This window comes from Oncorhynchus kisutch, linkage group LG9 (genome assembly GCF_002021735.2).
Source record: "Oncorhynchus kisutch isolate 150728-3 linkage group LG9, Okis_V2, whole genome shotgun sequence".
NCBI lineage: Eukaryota > Metazoa > Chordata > Actinopteri > Salmoniformes > Salmonidae > Oncorhynchus > Oncorhynchus kisutch.
Genome location: NC_034182.2, coordinates 3579971 through 3603676, shown reverse-complemented (window position 1 = coordinate 3603676; position 23706 = coordinate 3579971). Strand labels below are relative to the sequence as shown.

Genomic DNA, 23706 nt, shown 5'->3' with positions numbered 1-23706 from the left:
GTCTGAATACTTATGTAAATAAGGTATTTCTGTTTTTAAAAACCTGTTTTCACTTTACCATTATGGGGTATTGTGTGTAGATTGATGAAGAAAAACATTTATTTAACCCATTTTGGAACAAGGCTGTATCGTACTTTTTTTGGGGGGGGGGTCAAGGACTCTGAATACTTTCCCGAAAGCACTGTGTGTGTGAGAGGACTCCACTTGCGCTGTATGACAGTTAAATCATAGTACCTACCAGCAAGTTAACATCTAATAACACATTCTAGGAAAGACTGTCCCCTGAGTACCATGCTGAATCCGGTGTGCAATTCACTGTGCATTCTCAAATAACACTTGACTCATCCAATCACCGTGATGTCCTGGCTGTTCATACTGTCATAAACCCTAAAGTACTCCACGAGTCATGACTTTGGTATTTTGGTGCTGAGAGTAAAACCACTCAGACGCGGCGTTTCAAATGGCCTTAATCTACTAAAGAAAACATTCCATCTTGACCTGAATGCATATCTCTTGCCCTTGTCTCTCCCATAAAGTGGGTAGTGCATTGAGTCCTCCACATCCCACACATTATGAGACTGAACCCTGCACTGTACAACAAGTGACTGCACTCGTGCAATAAGGGCTCATTACCCAGAGTCAATTGATGTCCTCAATGTAATACATTCAGAGAGAGAGAGAACGAGATGAACTCTCTTAATGCAGTGAAAAGGCAATGCACAGAATGAGGCTAGAGTCGTTATAGATCCTCAAAACCACCATACTAACCATATCATACCAGTATTATCAACATTCAGCGACCAATATAAATAATGTTTTTGTTCACACTTCCATTTCACCAAATCTTCACATTCCAAAGTCCTTACATACACTACTATGTGGACACCTGCTTGTCGAACATCTCATTCCAAAATCATGGCCATTAATATGTAGCTGGTCCCCCCCGCTTTGCTGTAAAACAGCCTCCATTCTTCTGGCAAGGCTTTCCACATTGCTACGGGAAAGCCTTCCAAGGCTTTCCCGTAGCTGATGTTGGGCGATTAGGCCTGGCTCGCAGTCAGCGTTCCAATTCATCCCACTGTTGTTCGATGGGGTTAAGGTCAGGGCTCTGCAGGCCAGTTAAGTTCTTCCACACCAATCTCAAAAAAATAAAATGTATGGACGTCGCTTTGTGCACGGGGGCATTGTCATGTTAAAACAAGAAAGGACCTTCCCCAAACTGTTGCCACAAAGTTGGAAGCACAGAATCATCTAGAATGTACGCTGTAGCTTTAAGATTTCCCTTCACTGGAACAGGGCAGAAATCTGACGAAGTGACTTGTTGGAAAGGTGACGGAGCCACGTTGAAAGTCACTGAGCTCTTCAGTAAGGCCATTCTACTGCCAATGTTTGTCTATGGAGATTATTGCTGTGTGCTCGATGTTATACACCTGTCAGAAAAGGGTGTGGCTGAAATAGCCAAATTTCTATATGTACAAATTTGTATATGTAGTGTACTGTAGATTGCTCTATTCATAATCACTGAAGACTTTGTTCATCAGATTGGAGGATGTACTCCTTCACACCAGGTGTGCTTCATTTCCATAATCTAATTACTTGACCAAATTGTTTCCATTAATTCCCTAATTCCATGTTGCTCCAAGTTTGTTCCCAGCATCTGTAAAAGATCCAGACACCTGTTCCTCTCCCTGTACCTGTGAGACAGCTGGCTCTGGACCTTCACTGTATCACAGGGCTTAATGGAACCAAGCCATTATAGAGGAGGCCTCAGCGCAGGGCAGGGCCAAAGGGTTATTTCTGCAACGTGATACGACTACTGAGCCACAAACACCTAGAGAGTGGAGAGGCAGTGCGGCAGGCCCGCTCATTGCCATGCATAGTATGGATGGCTGTGGACAACAGGAGAGTCCCCCAGTAGTATAAAAAAGGAAACAGGATATATTGTCATTCTCTACGGGAGCGTAGTACCTGGGAGATACGCTCAGATGATGACAGTGGCCATGTAGAGCGTCACATTACCAAGTGTAATAAGTTTCATGACCGTAGCCTCAGCCAAGCACAACACTGTAGTGATTCTGTTTTCCAGGAACCTCGGTCTTCTCCAATGAGGCTGAACCCAGCACTATATCTTGCTACATGCCACAGCAGGAATTAGTTATCTTTCGATTCAAAAACAAATATTTGTATATTTGCCAGTCATTAGCACTGCCGGGAAGAATACTGTAAATATAGTGACAAGCTGATGGGAAGTGTCTGTTTTTAGAGTGTTAGCCCATCAAGGTGTACCAGTGACAGTTACCATTGTGCACATTCTCTTTGTGCCATTACCCCCTCCCAAACATGGTGCCTGTCCCGGCAGTTGTCACCTACGGCATTCCGCCAGAGTGATGACCTGGCTGCCAGATGTTGGCGTTAATATGTCTGCCTGTCGATAAGGAGCTATTTCAGGGGTGCCGCTACTGTCCTTGTAGCCCAGTGGAAAACATGGCACATCCGTCTAGATAGTTTAGATTTTATATGATTGCAAGATTACTGAAAATGCACCGAACTTCACCAATACACAAAGACTGCTAATTACCGTTCATCTCACACAGGAAACATACGTCCAGTGTTTTTCAGTCAAAGGTCAATTATGAATGCAGTAATGTGTAGTGAAAGGCAATATTGGTACCATTTGGGTAAGAAGCGTGATTGTGTTTGTCAAGTGGCGGCAGCCACGGGGGGACACTCAATTTGACAGGAGGAAATTGACTCGTCTGCTTGAGAACTTTGTTTTTTTTGTCATTAGAATTTGGGCTGTGTGTATCTTTGTTTTCCATAGCAATTTTGCCAAATCACTGTGCGATATTTGACCTGCCCACATGGCTCAGAAACTGTTACCAGTGATAAGTGATAGGTTATATTTCTCTTGCTCTTCATCTGACAAAACAACTTCGCATATTCATACTGTCATACTGTGGTATTTGCATAACTGGTCAAGGAAGGACTACATTTTTTAGATAAACTTCGTAGAGCACAACAGTTAGTCCTATAGTTGGCTAATGCTTCATCTTCAGGAATGACCTATGAGCTGAACCTTTGCATTACATTGTCCAAGGTCTATTTTGTGGCATTTGCTAAGTTGTTCCTGTGTAAAGAGCTCCTACTCTAGTGCTGTAAATCAGCACAGCCCTATTGTTGGTGTGGTCTGACAGGACGCTAGAGGTCGTACATGACACTGTCATTTTTCACAGATGGCGTTGGAGACTGCTGTAGAAAACTAGCCAGCATATGAATAAACACATATATGTGCATTCTCAGAGAGCTGTGCAGGCAGGGGAGAGGAATAGGGGACACTTTAAACTGACTGACCTTGTATTTGGAAAGTATCATTTGTAGTACATCAGGATGAATGTAATTTCTAGGAAGTGGCATGTAAAGGTCAGGTTGTGGGCTCTTCATCTTCTAGAGTAGAGGGGGTTCATCTAAAGCAGAGGTGTCAACCTCAACCCATGGAGAGCCTAGTGTCTGCTGGTTTTTATTCTTTCCTTTCAATGAAGACCTAGACAACCAGGTGAGGGGAGTTCCTTACTAATAGGTACAAGGGAGGAGCGAAACCCCGCAGACACTCGGCCCTCTGTGGAATGAGTTTGACGTGATCTAAAGCAATGGAAGCAATGGAGGGAGAGCAGAGGTGTTTTTATGATTCGGTTAACCCTCACAGTGGGGACCGACCCAAGTTGATGAGGAGGTGTCACATACTATCTGGGAGGATCAAGGTTACTCTGCTCTTCATGCACAACACACACACATGCGCACACACACTCACAGACACACACACTCACAGACACACACACACATGCGCGCACACACACACACATACACACACAGACACACAGACAAACACACTTCCATCTTCTACACACGTACAGTGCCACATGGCCCGTCAGTGATCTCTGGAGAGGACAGCAGGCAGTGTTTGCACAGCCCAGAGTGTTTTTCCATTGCGCTGAATGTCATTTACTGCTTGTCAACTCTCCATTAACCCCTCGCGCTTTGTGTCCACTCTGCCACTTCAGCGGCGCCTGTGAACTGTATGCTTTGTCACACCTGCTCAGACATTTCCATGCTGAGGAAACATGGCGCCGGATGGGATGGCTGCCGTTTTACGGGCTCCTAATCCTTATTTTTTCGTATTGTTTGTAACTCATTTTGTACATAATGTTGCTGATAATGTTGCTGTCTCTCATGACCGAAAAGAGCTTCTGAACATCAGAACAGCGATTACTCACCTCAGACTGGATGAAGATGTTTTTATTTTAAGATTCCGAAGCAAAGGATATACTGCTTTGTCAAGACAAGGCCCAAATCTCAGTCATCAGCTGAAGAAAAGATGGAGGAAAAGGGGGAGGAGGGCGGGGTACATTGTAAGTATTTGTGATTCCACGTTGGCCAATAATACGGAGGGAAGTGGTGGTTTACCTACTCATCAGCAAATTCCTACAAGGCACCTCGCCCTCCTCCCCCTTTTCCTCCAGCCAATGTGCAATCATTGGAAAACAAACTGGATGATCTACGACTGTCCTACCAATGGGACATTAAAAACTGTAATATCTTATGTTTCACCGAGACGTGGCTGAACGACGCCACAGATAATATAGAGCTGGCTGTCTTCTCTGTGCATCAGCAGGACAGAGCAGCTATGTCTGGTAAGACAAGGGGCGGGGGTGTGTGTGTATTTGTCGATAACTGCTACGCAATGTTTATTTTTTAAGAAGTCTCGAGGTATTGCTCGTCTGAGATAGAATACCTCATGATAAGCTGTAGACCACACTATCTACAAAGAGAGTTCTCATCTATATTATTCGTAGCCGTCTATTTACCACCACAAACCGATGCTGGTACTAAGACCACACTTAACGAGCTGTATAAGGCCATGAGGCCATAAGCAAACAAGAAAGTGCTCATTCAGAAGCGGTGCTCCTAGTGGTCGGGGACTTTAATGCAGACAAACTTAAATATGTTTTACCTCATTTCTACCAGTATGTCACATGTGCAACCAGAGGGGGAAAAAACTCTAGACCACCTTTACTGCACACACAGAGACACATACAAAGCTCTCCCTCACCCTCCATTTGGCAAATCTGGCCATCATTTTATCCTCCTGATTATGGCTTACAAGAAAAAACTAAAGCAAGAAGTACCAGTGACTCGCTCAATACGGAAGTGGTCAGATCACGAGGATGCTACGCTACAGGACTGTTTTGATAGCACAGACTGGAAAATGTTCCAGAATTCATCCAGTGGCATTGAAGAGTATACCATCACAGTTACCAGCTTCATCAATAAGTGCATCGAAGACGCCATCCCCACAGTGACTGTACGTATATTTCCCAACCAGAAGCCATGGATTACAGGCAATATCCGCATCGAGCTAAAGACTACAGCTGCCGCTTTCAGGAAGAGGGACACTAATCCACTATGACCTCAGATGAACTGTCAAAAAGCCAAAGCATCAATACAGGACTAAGATTGAATCCTACTATACCAGCTCTGATGCTCGTCGGATGTGGCAGGGCTTGACAAATATTACGGACTACAAAGGGAAACAGCCAAGAGTTGCCCAGTGACGCGAGCCTACCAGATAAGCTAAATGCCTTTTATGCTCACTTATAGGCAAGCAACACTGAAGCATGCATGAGAACACCAGCTGTTCCGGGTGACTGTGTGATCACGCTCACCGTGGCCGATGTGAGCAAGACCTTAAAACAGGTCAACATTCACAAAGCCGCAGGGCCAGACGGATTACCAGGACATGTATTCAAAGAATACACGGACCAACTGGCAAGTGTCTTCACTGACATTTCCAACCTCTTCCTGACCGAGTCTGTAATACCTACATGTTTCAAACAGACCACCATAGTCCCTGTGCCCAAGAAAGCGAAGGTAACCTGCCTAAATGAATACCGCCCTGTAGCACTCACGTCAGTAGCCATGAAGTGCTTTGAAAGGCTGGTCATGGCTCACATCAACACCATGCCGGAGACCCACTCCAATTCACATACTGCCCCAACAGATCCACAGATGTCGCAATCTCAATCACACTCCACACTGCCCTTTCCCACCTGGACAAAAGGAACAACTATGTGAGAATGCTATTCATTGACTACAGCTCAGCGTTCAACACCTTAGTGCCCACAAAGTTCATCACTGAGCTAAGGACCCTGGGACTAAACACCTCCCTCTGCAACTGGATCCTGGATTTCCTGACAGGCAACAACACATCTGCCACGCTGATACTCAACAGTGAGGCCCCTCAATGGTGCGTGCTTAGTCCCCTCCTGTACTCCCTGTTCACCTATGACTGTGTGGCCAAGCACGACTCCAACACCATCATTAATTTTGCTGACGACACAACAGTGGTAGGCCTGATCACGACAACGATGAGACAGCCTATAGGGAGGAGGTCAGAGACCTGGCAGTGTGGTGCCAGGACAACAACCTCTCCCTCAATGTGAACAAGACAAAGGAGCAGATTGTGGATTATATGAAAAGGAGGGCCGGACAGGCCCCCATTAACATCGACGGGGCTGAAGTGGAGCTGGTCGAGAGTTTCAAGTTCATTGGTATCCACATCAACAATGAACTATCATGGTCCAACACACCACGACAGTTGTAAAGAGGGCACGACAATACCTTTCCCCCTCAGGAGACTGAAAAGATTTGGCATGGGTCCCCAGATCCTCAAAAAGACACTAGAGAGGGTAATGCGTATTGCCCAGTCCATCACTGGGGCCAAGCTTCCTGACATCAAGGACCTATACACTAGGCAGTGTCAGAGGAAGGCATCAAAAATTGTCAAAGACTCCAGTCACCCTAGTCATAGACTGTTCTCTCTGCTACCGCACGGCAAGTGGTACCGGAGCGCCAAGTCTAGGACCAAAAGGCTCCTTCTACCCCAAAGCCATAAGACTGCTGAATAATTCATTAAATGGCCACCCGGACTATATACATTGACCCTTTGTTTTTACACTGCTGCTACTCGCTGTTTATTATCTGTGCATAGTCACATTACAAATGACCTCGAATAACCTGTACCCCCTCACATTGACTCGGTACCGGTACCCCCTGTATATAGCCTTGTTATTGTTATGTAATTTTCTTGTGTTACTTTGAGATTTTATTTTCACTTTAGTTTATTTAGTAAATATTTTCTTAACTCTATTCCTTGAACTACATTGTTGGTTAAGGGCTTGTAAGTATGCATTTCACGGTAAGGTCTACACATGTTGTATTCGGCGCATGTGAAAAATCACCTTTGATTTGATCTGATGACTGCTTATCTGCCTCCCAAGCTGTTTGCAATATCAGAGAGACATCTTTCCATGGGAGGTATATAAAGGTCAAACCATCCCATGAGAAGTGGATCACGCTCTGGGTTCAAATGTATAGGTTTCTCCAGGCTGCTGTCAAGGGAAAGGTCCTGTGGCTCACATTATGATCCCACTGGGTTTGATGCTCCAAGGAAATGAACGCAAACCGTATTGAATAAACTATATACAGTATGCATAATCCAGTGACTGAAGATTACAGTCTTCATGAACACATTCACCACCATATAGCCTTATGAGAGTAGATCGTGGAAATGGCCTTTTTTACATTTTTGGATGACATTTTCTAAGATGGCATCCACCAACTCGACAAGATCACAACCATTAAACTTCCAATGACTAACACCACAATGCTCCAATAGCCTATAGGAATCACAAATATAACATACTGGCAGTTTATTGATGTGTGGGTATATTCAATACCATTTCCCATTTTGCATGCACTTAACACACACTTGTGATGAAACGAGCCAATATTTACCTAACCGGGTTGTCAACCTCACAGTGGCAGTTGAAAATCCACAGGAGCTCAGCTGAGATGAAAGATCAACATTTCATCTGTAAACAATTCCAAAACACTTTCATTCAAATGGGTTTGTACAGACAATAGGGCATGGACACAACGCCTAGTACAGTCTAAATGCCGCTCTGACTGATTTTCACATAATAACATTTTCAGGTGTGTGTGTGTACACATTGGTGACTTGAGCAACATGTAGTCTGTGTCACGCTCTGACCTTTAATATCTCTGTTTTCTTTATATTTTGGTTAGGTCAGGGTGTGACGAGGGTGGGTATGCTAGTTTTGTATTGTCTAGGGTTTTTGTACGTCTAGGGTTTTTGTATGTCTAAGGGTTTTGTAGGTCTAGGTGGCCTGATATTGTTCCCAATCAGAGGCAGCTTTTTATCGTTGTCTCTGATTGGGGATTATATTTAGGTGGCCATTTTCCCTTTTGTGTTTGTGGGTTCTTGTTCTATGTTTAGTTGCCTGTCTGCACTATTCATATTAGCGTCACGTTTTGTTTGTTAGTTTGTTCAGTGTTCATTCTTTTAATAAATTAGAATGTACACATACCACGCTGCACCTTTTTCTCCTTCGTCTGACAGACGTGACAGTCTGATTCTGACATTCCACTAAAAGACAACTTTTTGATCCTAAGACAACCTCTTTAGATAGAACTGCGGACATTCAATATAAGCATTTATTTCCCCACTACTAAATGCACTTGAATCAGCCTGCCCTTAAGCTCAGCAGCATTAGTAACTAACCTGATATGTTCTTCCTGGAACAGACCCATGTAATACCACTGAGAGGAGTGTTGAACGTTATTGATCGGGGGGGGGGGGCATGGTAGTGGGTGTGACCAATGGTGATGTCTTTGACCCAACATTTTTGAGGCCGTCCTCTTGGCTGCAGAGACTTGTTTTAAAGCTTATTTCCAGCAATTCTATACAATTTGTCACGGCTTCTGTCATGTTCTTATACTATCTGAGTGACTCAAACATTATAACAAAATTAATGGGGTTCTCCCCGACTTTCATTTAGGAGATTGTTAGTTCTCATTGTCTGTTTTTCTACATAATTTATGTCTGATTTTAGTCGTTCAAGTGTACACGTGAAAACGTTTTACTATCCCGAAAACAATGTTCTGCTGTGGTGCAGCGAGGAAGGCTTGTGTATTCCAGGCATGCCTCGCCACAAACAGCTCAGTAAACAAAGGCCTTAACCCTGTGTATTCCCATGGAGAGCAGGCAATAAAAACGCATCTAATCATCTGAAACAGGGGGTAACTGCCCTGGGCTTTACCTTGAATCAGTGCTCGGAGATGGGGAATGAGAATCTGTACCCTGGGGAGTCAGCATAATGCATCACTTTAAGTGCAGCTAAATAACCCGCTCCCCTGTAATCACATTCCCTTGCATGTTTTATACAGAATCAAGATGAAATTATGCTTGTGTGTCTCCCAGGACATAGTTGAAGTCAGAATATCGCTTGTGAATCTAACAAATATGACCTGGAAAGTATACCTAAAAAAAACATTTTGGTCAAAACTATCAGTTTGATTTATTAGATTACTATTAGATTCGATTATTATTTATTACTTTTCTTTACGTTTTGCGTACTGGTGATCTGACTTGACCGGGGTTAGACAGTACAGAGAAAATGGATACCCACATAAATGCAGAAAAAGGGAGAAGTTGGCCCTCCCTGCCTGTCAGCGTATGCGCTACTGGTGTTTGAAGTCAGGTGCAGGAGAGCAGAGAGTTGTGAGCAGTCACACTCTTTATTGGGCAGAAGGACAACGAACGGACACAACAGCGTCAATCCTCCAGCCAACATGCAAAAGAGAACTGCGCTAAATACAGTCACAAAAACAAACGTAATAATCCAACCTCCTATAGGTTACACAAGAATACCCAGGGAGGAAATAACCAGCCTGGCGCAACACACTGAACATGTAACAAAACAAATATCTCCACACAAGGACATGGGGGGAACAGAGGAATATATATATATATACACAATGTAATTAGGGAATGATAACCAGGTGTGCGGGGAACAAGATAAAACAAATGGAACAATGAAAAATGGAGCAGCGATGGCTAGAAGGCGGTGATGTCGACCACCGAACGCTGCCCGAACAAGGAGAGGAGCCGACCGCCGAACACTGCCCGAACAAGGAGAGGAGCCGACCTCGGTGGAAGTCGTGACACTGCCTCCCAAAGAGCACAGGCAATTTTCAGCTCTAGTGATCCAGCTCCAGGACCAGCTAAGTCCAAATGTGGAACAATACTCAACTTATTTATTCACACATCCACCCCACAGCAGCAACTTACTCTCCTTGGCGTTTCTTTTTTAAACTTGAACATGGGGAAATGGGGACAGTGGAAATCAATGACATGGGAGATGGGACTACACCACAAATCACAGGAAGGCAATACAAATCTAGATATATTCATAAGATAATCTAACATAAAAAAATAGGATTTAGCAAAGGAGGAAACAGTGTACATGACAGGGCAATCGAAAATAAACTAAATCTTTAGGAGCCTGAGATGTGTGCTTTTGTGTATGAATGCAGTCTATGGTGTAGATCACCCAGGTGCACTGGATCTCAGTGATGACTGATGACTGATGAGAGGCAACCTCAATGATTGATGGCCATGCTTGAGCCTCCAGGCCTTGCCTCAGGCGGTTTGAACTGTACACACGCACAGCGGGGCCGCTGTACAGCTGGAAGCCTACACCTGTAAGTCAACTACTGCAGGGGAGATACCATTATTCACCTCACAAGCTGTAATGGCACCATTATCTCCCTGTCACGTTTTGTGTCTCGGCACCAATCACTGGGGGATATAGAGTGAGTTCAGAAATGATTGACACCTTTTGATAAAGATGAGCAATAAAGACTGTATAAAATAAAGAATTCAAATAATGAGCTACATTGTATTGCTGAAAACAATGGAGAAATTAATCGTGAATACTGATGAGTGAGAAAGTTACACACGGTTGAAGATCATACCCCCGAGACATACTAACCTCCCCTGTTATTGGTAATGGTGAGAGGTGAGCATGTGTCGTGACTCGGGGGTTGGATGTAACTCTCACTCCTGCTGAGCTACAGCTAATTCTGGGTCGGAGGGAGCAGGAGGCTATAAAAGCGGGAATTCATCGTGAAAATCTGAAAAACAGGAAGGAGAGGGCCGAGCATCTCTGCTCGCGGTCAGCCAGGGATTGCAGCATCAGCAAGCTTACTTCCATCGTCAGCACCTTCACCTTCACCCAAAAGTGGAGCCCGGGGAATTACCAGAACGGAGGCGATGTGCAGTGAAACGTGACCTTCTACTAACCCCCTTTTTTGACGTCATTCTGGAAGAAGATAATAACAACGGGGACTGGGGGTTTGGGGAGGGGCAGGATCGGGTTGGATACCCTAGGATTGGCTAGGGTATCCATAGGACAAGTAGACTGATTGTAAAGCGCTTTGCTTAAATAAAAACAGGGAGTGGATTTCCACTTGCTAGAGTGACCAAAATAAAACAGAGGGCTTCCTCTCTTTGTTACCATGTGGGTCCATGCATGGGGTGTGTATAGCAATGTCTTAGGATGTTAGGCTAAGGTATGACACGGTGACTATACCATTTAGTCTCGTGGGACTAAGGCATGTCACGGTGACTATACCATTTAGTCTCGTGGGACTAAGGCATGACACGGTGACTATACCATTCAATGTCGTGGGACACTAGGTCCCATTACGGTGAGTAACTCCAGGTCCACAGGTGAAGGGTATGTGACGCACACCCGAAGGTGTAAAACAAAATATTTATTTAATAATAACAGTTGCGAAGCGTAGAAAGTATACCATCACTCTAGTTTCCCTGGTCTTATAGTTCCCCTGGTCTTATAGTTCCCCTGGTCGTATAGCTCCCCTGGTCGTATAGTTTCCCTGGTTTTATAGTTCCCCTGGTCTTACAGTTCCTCTGGTCTTATAGTTTCCCTGGTCTTATAGTTCCCCTGGTCATAGTTCCCCTGGTCATATAGTTTCCCTGGTCTTATAGTTTCCCTGGTCAGTTCCCCTGATCATATAGTTTCCCTGGTCTTATAGTTCCCCTGGTCATATAGTTCCCCTGGTCTTATAGTTCCCCTGGTCATATAGTTCCCCTGGTCTTATAGTTCCCCTGGTCAGTTTCCCTGGTTGTATAGTTTCCCTGGTCTTATAGTTTCCCTGGTCTTATAGTTCACCTGGTCATATAGTTCCCCTGGTCATATAGTTCCCCTGGTCTTATAGTTTCCCTGGTCTTATAGTTTCCCTGGTTTTATAGTTTCCCTGGTCTTATAGTTCCCCTGGTCTTATAGTTCCCCTGGTCTTATAGTTCCCCTGGTCTTATAGTTCCCCTGGTCATATAGTTCCCCTGGTCTTATAGTTCCCCTGGTCAGTTTCCCTGGTTGTATAGTTTCCCTGCTCTTATAGTTTCCCTGGTCTTATAGTTTCCCTGGTCTTATAGTTTCCCTGGTCTTATAGTTCCCCTGGTCGTATAGTTTCCCTGGTCAGTTCCTCTGGTCTTATAGTTCCCCTGGTCGTATAGTTTCCCTGGTCAGTTCCCCTGATCGTATAGTTTCCCTGGTCTTATAGTTCCCCTGGTCTTATAGTTTCTCTGGTCTTATAGTTCCCCTGGTCGTATAGTTTCCCTGGTCTTATAGTTCCCCTGATCGTATAGTTCCCCTGGTCTTATAGTTCCCCTGGTCTTATAGTTCCCCTGGTCTTATAGTTTCTCTGGTCTTATAGTTCCTCTGGTCTTATAGTTTCCCTGGACTTATAGTTTCCCTGGCCTTATAGTCCTGGGAGAGCCTGATGAACTACGGGTCGCCCTACCCCTCAGCTGGACACCCCACTGAGTGGTTTTTAATAAAAAGGTTTCTTCCACTCCAGCTCCACGCCACTGGTATCAGTGGGTTGCTGGGATCGGGACTGGGCTGGAAGGTCAATGCCCGTGGGTAATAGCCGTGAAGCAGGGATAACCTAGGCCAGCTCATTAAGCTCAAGGGGGAGGCGTGAGTTGGGCAAGACAAGTGTCTTGAGGGTATGATCTCTGACCCTCTGTAACTTTCTCACTCATCATTATTCACAGGATTATCCGTAATCATGGTAGCATCCACATCAATGTAGAAGTGTTTAGAAACATATTCTATTCTTATTTACAATAAAAGTGACTCCAAAATGACACAATACATTATTTACCATTAATTTCTATTGGGCACAAAATAATCTGAAACACAACCAAATCAAACTGCAAAGGCATCCAACAAGTATGTAGTCCCAAGCTTGATGTAGTCATTACGTGCTATGAACATGGTTTAATGGTTTTAGGAAAGATCGGACCAATGCACAGTGTGGTAAGTGTCCATATTTTAATGAAATATAACCAAAACCTGAATACAAAAGAACAAGAGAAATAAATGAAAACTGAAACAGTTCTGTATGGTAAAACACAAGACACAGAAAACAACTACCCACAACCCATAGTGGGAAAACAGGCTGCCTAAGTATGGTTCTCAATCAGAGACAACGATCGACAGCTGCCTATGATTTGGAACCATAACAGGGCAAACACAGAAATACAAAACCTAGAATACACAACATAGAATGCCCACCCCAACTCACTTGTTGAACACCATCTAGGTCACATTTAATTTGGATAGTCCGGATACTTTACAAATGGCCATACTATCAACAAATTATCTATTGATAAGCAACTGCTTGCTAGGGTTAAGGTTAGGTTTAAAATAAGGGCTATGGTAAGGCTTAAGTTTAGGGTTAGGATAAGGGTTACGGTTAGTGTTAGGACTAGCGTTAGGGTTAGTAGATAGTTAGTTGAAATGTTACTGATAGTCCGTAGAGCATCTACAAATAAGGTGTTACCCATTTAGTCAAATGAGTAACCAGACTGCAGCCCCGGATCGGGCATCAGGCATCTGTGTCCCATCCTCTCAAGGGAAATGTCAAATACTGACTGGCTGGGCTCCGTAGAGTGTGAATGCAATGTCTTCAGCAGGGTGATGTCACCATGACAAGGTGAGGAGACATTTAGAAGAAGACTTTCTCTAGAGGCCCTTAAGCCACATTTATGTGCCATGGTAATACAGAGAAGGGATTTGGGACTGTCTCTGTTTGGTTCCGGAAGGGCAAAGCTTTGGCTTTTATGGCAGAGATTTCAGGTGTAGAACGAGGCTTATGTTAGCTGGAGGTGGACAAAGATGTGCCGAGGGACATACTGACTCCCCCATCCTCAGTCTCTCCTCACTGAATCATCCACTTCCTTTCTCTAATCCACTTCTCTCTAGTGAGCCACAAGTGTGTCCTGTTTGTATTGTTGGATGTTTTAACATATAAATTGGTGGACTTAAACATTTGATGGGGATTAGTCCAGCTTAGCTCTGTGCCTAATGCAATGATTAGGGATTTCTGTCAGAGCAGATAAGTACATTACTGTATCGCTAGTTATTCAGAGGCTGTGTTCAACTGTTAAAGGGGGAAAAGCCTAAAAGCAGGACCTAAGATAGAAGGAGTTGTTCAGTGTCAGATAATGAGCTGTCAGCCAATACCTCCTCATTAAGTCTCATTCACATAAACCAATTGTGCATTGTGACAGTCAAACAGGGCCCTGAACCATCCAGTATCACAAAACAACTACTCAAAGTGACAAATTACTCAGAGACAATCTGAGTAACTCAGTCAGATGCTGTACACCAAATGAGATCGCCCTGCCATCGGCTGAACCATTATTAAACTGTCAGAGATGTAGCAAACGTGCAGAGCCTCCCTCTGAGAGCATGTTCCCTCCAAACACTTTACCGTGAGACTGGTAGCTTCGTCTGAGGCAGGCTAACAGGATAGACTACAGGCCACGAAACAAGGTAAAATACTAGGGGCCTGAAAACACATGGATCAATTTGTCTTTTCTTTGAGCTGCAGAGCCCGTCCCCCAAACAGCTGGATATAATACTACCAGCTCTTACCTGCCTGAAACACATCTGGATATAATACTACCAGCTCTTACCTGCCTGAAACACATCTGGATATAATACTACCAGCTCTTACCTGCCTGAAACACATCTGGATATAATACTACCAGCTCTTACCTGCCTGAAACACATCTGGATATAATACTACCAGCTCTTACCTGCCTGAAACACAGCTGGATATAATACTACCAGCTCTTACCTGCCTGAAACACATCTGGATATAATACTACCAGCTCTTACCTGCCTGAAACACAGCTGGATATAATACTACCAGCTCTTACCTGTCTGAAACACAGCTGGATATAATACTACCAGCTCTTACCTGTCTGAAACACAGCTGGATATAATACTACCAGCTCTTACCTGTCTGAAACACAGCTGGATATAATACTACCAGCTCTTACCTGCCTGAAACACAGCTGGATATAATACTACCAGCTCTTACCTGCCTGAAACACATCTGGATATAATACTACCAGCTCTTACCTGCCTGAAACACAGCTGGATATAATACTACCAGCTCTTACCTGCCTGAAACACATCTGGATATAATACTACCAGCTCTTACCTGCCTGAAACACAGCTGGATATAATACTACCAGCTCTTACCTGCCTGAAACGCACGTAGCTTATCAGGTACAGGGTGAAAACATCAAGTGAAATGGTGGAAGGAACAGCATAGTGAGAGAGTGCATTGGTACTGTAGATGTGGGGAGCTCCTGCTAGGTCTGCATGGCCCTGTTAGGCCTACACTGAATCATCGCCTACCAGTAATAGATGTTGTTGCATGTAAGATAACCTAACACAACACAAGAGACAAATGTATTGGTCTGTCAATTCAATTGCTTTTTTGGAAACAATAGGAGGAAATACATCTCATTTGCGGTGTTTTCTTTTGTTGAGACAAAAAGGGTCTTCTCTTGTAACTGTTGTCATTATGTGGCTTCCTCTCCAACTTCTGGTTGTCTCGTTGTCCTGTTGAAAGTATCTCCTCCCATGTAGGCTACAATAGTTGTTGTTTACCAGGCCTGTTTTCAACAGCAGTATACCACCAGCAAGTTGTCGAATGTCTTGTTTTAACTTGACAATCTCATTAGTCCTCGTCGTTGTTTGTAAACAACTTTGTTTTCATAGCACATCTCCGCTAATCACCTTGTCGCACACATTCATTATTATTAAATAAAGATACATGTTAATGATGTTATATGTGTGGGAGTAGCCCTAGTTTTCAGTAGTTTCTCTAAATTCGAATTTTGATGGATGCATGTAGGCTACTTAATTATCTAATCCATTGTTTTCCTCTGTTTCCCTCCATAGGTGCAAAGGCGATTCAAAGCCTGAACTCCAACTGAATAGAAGAACATCCCCAAGACCAGATGCAATGGAGATGTTCAATTTCACCAACTTCACCTACTGGAATGCCTCAGAAGGCAATGACGCAGGGCCTGTCACTGAACCTGAAAGCCCATACAAGACTGTGGAGGTGGTGTTCATCGTATTGGTGGCTGGGTCCCTCAGCCTGGTCACCGTTATTGGAAATATCCTGGTCATGCTTTCCATTAAGGTCAATAGGAACCTACAGACTGTCAACAACTACTTTTTATTCAGCCTTGCATGTGCTGACCTAATCATTGGGCTGTGTTCCATGAACTTGTATACAGTATACATAGTGATTGGCTACTGGCCCTTAGGGCCTGTGGTGTGTGATCTGTGGCTAGCCTTGGACTATGTAGTGAGTAACGCATCTGTCATGAACCTACTCATCATCAGTTTTGACAGATACTTCTGTGTCACAAAGCCCCTCAGCTACCCTGTCAAAAGGACCACCAAGATGGCAGGGATGATGATTGCTGCTGCCTGGGTCCTGTCCTTCATTCTGTGGGCCCCGGCCATCCTTTTCTGGCAGTTCATCGTGGGCGGGCGGACAGTGCCTGAGAGGGAGTGTTACATTCAGTTCTTCTCTAATGCAGCAGTCACCTTCGGCACGGCCATCGCAGCCTTCTACCTGCCCGTTATCATCATGGTCATTCTCTACATACAGATCTCTATAGCCAGTAAAAGCCGGGTAAAGAAGGAGACCAGGAAGCCGTCAGGGCCCAACCCAGAGGCCCTGTCCCATGAGCAGGCAAGGTGCAGTAATTCTGCCAAGCCCATCAACAACAACGTGACAGCAGAGGACACAGAGCAGGGCAGGACCGAAGCCATAGATGACGTGGCCAACCAGCACGATGGTAAACTGCAGAACGGCAAGGGCCCGTCCACCACGGGTGGAGAGGGGGAGATGGAGGGCGTGGACAGGGGTAGGGAGAACTGTGCCCACAGAGAGGAGAAAGAGAGCTCCAACGACTCGACATCTGGCAGTGCAGCGGCGTCCAACCACAAAGAAGAAGAAGCGGTGCCATCCAGGGCAAACTGCAACACCGAGCTCGTTCAGCAGCCAACCCGCCACCGGGCCAAGGCGGGCGGCTCCAAACTCACCTGCATCAAGATTAAGACCAAGTCTCCCAAGGGGGACTGCTACACGCCCTCCAACGCCACGGTGGAGATCGTCCCCGCCACGGAGAAGCAGAACCACGTGGCGCGGAAAATCGTGAAGATGACCAAGCAGCCGCCCAAGAAGAAGAAAGCGCCACCGTCTCGGGAGAAGAAGGTGACCCGTACCATCATGGCCATCCTGGTGGCCTTTGTGGCCACCTGGACCCCTTACAATGTCATGGTGCTAATCAACACCTTCTGCTCCAGCTGCATCCCCAGCACAGTCTGGACTATCGGCTACTGGCTGTGCTACATAAACAGCACCATTAACCCCGCCTGCTATGCCCTCTGCAATGTCACTTTCAAAAAGACATTCAAACATCTCCTCCTCTGCCAATACAAAAACATTAGGTCAGCTAGATGAATATGGATGCGAGTGTGGATGTGAGTGTGTGAGCATGTGTGTGTGAGAGAGAGAGAGAGAAAGAGAGAGAGAGAGAGAGAGAGAGAGAGAGAGAGAGAGAGAGAGAGAGAGAGAGAGAGAGAGAGAGAGAGAGAGAGATGGAGGGAGGGAGAGAGAGAGAGAGAGAGGGAGAGAGAGAGAGAGAGAGAGAGAGAGAGAGAGAGAGAGAGAGAGAGAGAGAGAGACAGAGAGAGAGAGAGAGAGAGAGAGAGAGAGAGAGGTTTATGATGTGGTCCCTTTCCTTTGTTTTTACTCTACGGCTCATAAGAGAACATGTATCCTGCAGCCATGTTGGGTTTGGCTCTGATGAATGAGATTTGTGATGCAACTGTTGAGACATAAGACTTACAAAGAAGCACACAGCCAGGAGAACAAATAGACTGAACATGAAAAGGACAGTTGGATAGAGAGCTCTGCACTGCACAAGACGAATTCTAAGGGAAAATAGGGCTGACTGAATTCACGTACTTCCCGTTTGAAATTCAGTGTAAAAAAAAGAAACCTGTATATATCAATGTATACGCAAAATCTAAGTGTGTGTGTGTGTGTGTGTGTGTGTGTGTGTGTGTGTGTGTGCATCAGTCTGAGCGTGACAGAATGATCCATCACACAGTTTCAGTGGAGATGTCCGCCAGTAAAGACAGCACAAGGACATACAGAACATACTACAAACTGTTATCTGTATGCCGGTGGCACTCTGTGTTGGCGGCACACAAAGCAGAGCAGCTTGTCTAAACTTCCTCTCTGACATGTTCATATACGACTGAGTAACATGGCTGGGAGCCTTCCTATCTCCAGGGATGGACCATAAGTGGCCCCTGAAGGGCATAGCAGGACAGAGACCAGGCCAGGATCACCTCTCACCACAACGCAGGACTGAGGTTAGGAAACTTGTTTTGAAAAAAGGTCACAAGTAAACAAATAAATAGATCATTTAAAAATATATCCAAAAAGGCATTGTTCAATTACATTATTTAGCTTGCTATTCGTTTTCCACATACTTTTAGATGATCGGCGATTTGATCTCTTACAATTCATTACGTGAAGAGTTTGACGTTTATTTGATTGTATATTAAGATATTTTTTTAGTCAGATAGTCTAAACTCTTAGGAAAAAAGGTAGAATTTGGGTTATTTGGCTGTCACCGTAGGAGAACCCTTTGAAGAACCCCTTTTGGTTCCAGGTAGAACCCTTTTGGATCCAGTAGAACTCTTTTGTGTTCCATGTAGAACCCTTTCCACAGAGAGTTCTACATGGAACCCAAAATAGTTCTACCTGTAAACAAAAAGGGTTCTATCTGAAACCAAAAAGGGTTCTCCTATGGGGACAGCTTCAGCACCCTTTAGGAGCCTGTTTTCTAAAAGTGTGTTGATGCTTGGAGCTTGTAAATACATTCAGAGGGTGGCAGTTGGCAGGGGCTTGGAGCCAAAGCCTATTCAATTATACAGGAAGGGATCTTGTGCTTTTCCAGGGGTGAGTTGGATATTCCTCTGAGATTGGATTTTCAACATAATTTAATCCCGCTGTGTTGCAGATGTTACCGCCTGTGACAAGAGCCTGTTGTATGTCAGTCCTGACTGATAATGAAGAGAGAGATTGAAAAGGGTTGTATTTTTCTCTTGCTGTCATCAGAGGTGGTTTGTATTCGTTGAGTAGGGGTTACCAAGGTTGTAGAGGGATTGAAAGAGTGTCATATCGTGGAGATTTTAGAGGTTATTTCAGTCCATGTTTCTGTTGTTATTCCGGAATGGGGTTAAATACCAATAATCACAGGCCATGGCCTTGTGAATTATAAGGGCTACTCGATGTTAGATGTACTAATTCATCTACATCTGTGTGTGTGCGTGTGTGTGCGCATGTGTGTGTGTGTGCGTGTGTGCGTGTGTGCATGCGTGTGTGTGTGTATGTGTGTGCATGTGTGTGTGCATGCGTGCGTGTGTGCGTGCATTTGTGCGTGTGTGTGTGTGTGTGTGTGTGGACATGTTTAACTATTAGTAAACAAACCAAATTTGAACAACTGGGGAAATTTTGTTAGTTGCCACGAGGTCAAATGCTATTTCTAGGGGGTTTAGGGTTAAGGTTAGAATGATGTTAAGGGTTAGGGTTAGTAGCAAGGGTTACACCATACCCAAACTGGCCGCACGCGTGCGCCATCGTGCCAAAATTGATGTTGTGCCCCCAAACGCGATCAAGACACGCAGGTAAAAATATCAAAACAAACTCTGAACCAATTATATTCATTTGGGGACAGGTCAAAAAGCATTAAACATGGCAATTTAGCTAGCTAGCTTGCTGTTGCTAGCTAATTTGTCCTGGGATATAAACGTTGAGTTGTTATTTTACCTGAAGTGCACAAGGTCCTCTACTCCGACAATTAATCCACACATAAAACGGTCAACCGAATCATTTCTGGTCATCGCTCCTCCTTCCAGGCTTTGACTTTTTTGGACTTATGTAGTTTATAGTTACATCGACGACCAACCGAACTCAGTTCATCTTTCAATCACCCACGTAGGTATAACCAATGAGGAGATGGCCCATGGGTATCTGCTTCTATAAACCAATGAGGAGATGGGAGAGGCAGGACTTGCACCGTGTTCAGCGTCACAAATAAAACGTATATTTTAGTGCTTGGGAACGCAGACGCTCGTTGGCGCTTGCGAGCAGTGGGGCGTGCAATAATTGAATAACATGTATGTTTAAATGTATTTTGCAACAAGCGCACGCGGGTTAGAGTTAAGGCTAGGTTTTTGGGTTAAGGTTAGGGTTAGGAGCTAGGGTTAGAGTTAAGGCTAGGTTTTTAGGTTAAGGTTAGGGTTAGGAGCTAGGGTTAGAGTTAAGGCTAAGTTTTTGGGTTAAGGTTAGGGTTAGGATAGGAGTATGGGTTAGGGTTAGTTTTAAGTTTAGGTTTAGGGGTTAGGGAAAATAAGATTTTGAATTGGACTGAATTGTGTGTCCCCACAAGGTTAGCTGTACAAGACTGTGTGTGTGTGTGTGTGTGTGTGTGTGTGTGTGTGTGTGTGTGTGTGTGTGTGTGTGTGTGTGTGTGTGTGTGTGTGTGTGTGTGTGTGTGTGTGTGTGTGTGTGTGTGTGTTTCATCACATGAATATAGAATATAGATGAAGTCTGTACTGTTTGTGTATGTCTGTTTTAATGAGATCACAGTCTAATGACGTTAGAAATAATACAATACTAGAATTCCCATGTTTTTGTGTCATACTGTTTGTGTCCATTCATTTCGTCCACACCGTATGCTGATCTTCAACACAGTCCATTTATCTCTGACATGCTAATGTATTCCAATTTAAGTAATGAATATAAAGTAGCCATGGGATGGTCGCCACGTTGGTTGCTAGGGGGGCTTAACAGAAAATGACACCAGCATTGAGCAGCCCCTTAAGGCAGTCACCTTAAAGAGAGATATGGGACAGGCCTTTAATGGAAACTCACCATGAGCCTGATCAGATTATAAAATGATGTGGAGCACCGACTGGAGATTAAAGATTGGCTATTACGTGCTCGGTTTACACAGCCCATCCCCTCCCGTCCCACTTAGTGTCCCACTTGCTCCTAATCCCGTTATGTGTGACTGTGACGTCCCCTATATCAGGCATTGTTTAAAGGCCTGTGAAACATAAGGAACATCATATTTACATTTACTATCTATCCCTCTCTATCTCTATCTATCTCTCGTTCTCTCGTTCTCTCGCTCTCTCTCACTCTTTCGTTCTCTCTCTCGTTCTCTCGCTCGCTCGCTCTCTCGTTCTCTCTCTCTCTCGTTCTCTCTCTCGCTCTCGCTCTCTCTCGTTCTCTCTCTCGCTCTCTCGTTCTCTCTCTCTCTCTCGCTCTCTCTCTCTCTCTGACATTGTCCCCCAATGTCTCCTCCCCCTTAATGACATTGTTATGACTAACATCGCCCCCAATATTATAAAGATAAAAGACAACGCAACCTACTGCAAATTCACTAGAGGCGTCAAAATAACACAAAATTTAGGTCATGAGTAATTATTAATAAATTCTGCTTTTAATGGAAATAGTGATGGCAAAGGAAGTGGAAGAGTATGAAGATCCTCTGAATCCTTGCAATCTTCCTTATTTAAATGCAGGTTGTCCTCTGGAAGCCTGGCACGTATAATTCAGTCAATCTGTTCAACTGCCTGAGCCCAGCAGTGTGCGCGAGGCACCCATCCAAGTTTACAATCCAGCCATCCGTCAGGTTGATAAGTGGACCCATGTCTGGGTGTCATCTGTCACATGTCTCAGTGGTTGGTGTTGCTAAGAGCCTCCTAGTTTCCCAGAACGGAATGTCTGATTCAGCTCAGTTTAAGCTGTTGTTTGAGTGATACCAGCAGGAAAGTAAGTGCTCTCCAACACAACTGGTGGTCTGGGTCTTTTTAGAGAACAGTTATCCGGGTGTTTGATGGAAAGTGACAGCCATTTATCACCAATGGAGGGACAGGGTTCACCGCCCCCAGACAAGATGGCTGTCACTCACTGTGTCTCAGCGGAATGCTCTTTCAGCTGCTTTCAGACAAAGTGGAAAGCTCACACCCCTTTAGCACTCCTCACCTGTCAACAGCATGTCGTTTGACTAACAGGACTAAAGAAACCCTGCGCTGTCCACTTTGTACGGTCTGATAAGTCCGCATTTGTAGTCACAGTTGCAGAGAGGCGGCCTGTCGTCCACAGGATACACAACAGGCTCTCACATCTTAGGTACCATGTTTGGATACTGTCAGCCATTTCAGCCAAAGGGGGTCAGCCAAAGGTTTCCACAAAATAAATAACCCGTCCTTCAGGAATCACACGTTACTGTATAGTCTAGAGAATGATGGAAACAAGGTGATGGAGTACAGTAACTCTCAGATGGATTTTGGCTAGACTTTTTATTACCGTACTGTAACAACAGGACATAGCTCTCTGTCCATGTGGGGGGGTGTATTTCTCATTGAGTGGATTCACTTGTCAACGTACAAAGAGCCTCATTCCACTGGTACTGTATATTTCCCTTTCATCACATAAACATTGTCTCCATGGTGTCAACAGATCATCATGTGCCGTCTGAGCTAGCTGGGCTCCTCTTCACACGGCTTGTTTCAAAGGGCTAAACCTTATTAGGGAGATGTATTTTTCCCTAAATGTTTGATTGTGATTGATTAAATGTTGGGGGATTGTTTTGGTTTAGTAGTTAGTTAGTTAGAATTGTGATGTTTTGATAGAGTACTTGACAAGTGTGTGAAAGAGTATTTATTTAGATTGTTACTGTGTTGTTTGGTCTGTTCTTGTGCAGAGAGTTAGTACCCATTGAGATGGGAGCATCCTGAGTCTCTGTTTCCAGTTGAGATAGTTGGGCTACTTCTGCCACTTCTAGCCGTGTTTCCAAGGCGATGTGGTATATGAAGTGTATCTGAACAGACAAATATATCGCCACATTGTATACTGAGCAATTTGAAGTGCCTTATTACTTATTACCCATTCTTATAATTGCTCATTGATGTTTAAATGGATGTTTTATATTTTCAGTTGATGAAATCTTTGTTAGATGGTGGTGCAATTTAAGGTGACAGTCATAGATGTAGAAAAGCACAAGATCATCTAAAGTCTAAAATGTTTATTTTCTCCTTCGTTGTGGTCGTAGAAGGCATAGGTTTTGTAAAAGGGGGAAAACGTATCTAATTCATCCCTGGAGGTTTGGAGGGTACTTTAACGTGTGTGTGTGTGTGTGTGTGTGTGTGTGTGTGTGTGTGTGTGTGTGTGTGTGTGTGTGTGTGTGTGTGTGTGTTTGTGTGTGTGTGCAGGGATGTCATGCACCCCAAAAATGTATGTGAAGACGGCTGGGGGTGGTCCTGAGAGGGGCTAATTTGACATTTTTCA

The 23706-nt window shown here is 44.4% G+C and overlaps 1 protein-coding gene across 2 annotated transcripts in view; it reads left to right on the top strand.

Annotated features, from left to right (window-relative positions):
* The window catches only part of LOC109887850 (muscarinic acetylcholine receptor M2), an 82492-nt gene extending 64590 nt beyond the window's left edge, over positions 1-17902 (top strand). For both annotated transcript variants that reach the window (XM_031831546.1, XM_031831547.1), the window contains exon 3: positions 16212-17902. In XM_031831546.1, coding sequence (XP_031687406.1) covers positions 16276-17793 — 1518 coding nt within the window. In that variant the 5' untranslated portion in view covers positions 16212-16275 and the 3' untranslated portion in view covers positions 17794-17902. The remainder of the gene's footprint in view (positions 1-16211) is intronic.
* Positions 17903-23706: the final 5804 nt, after the last annotated feature.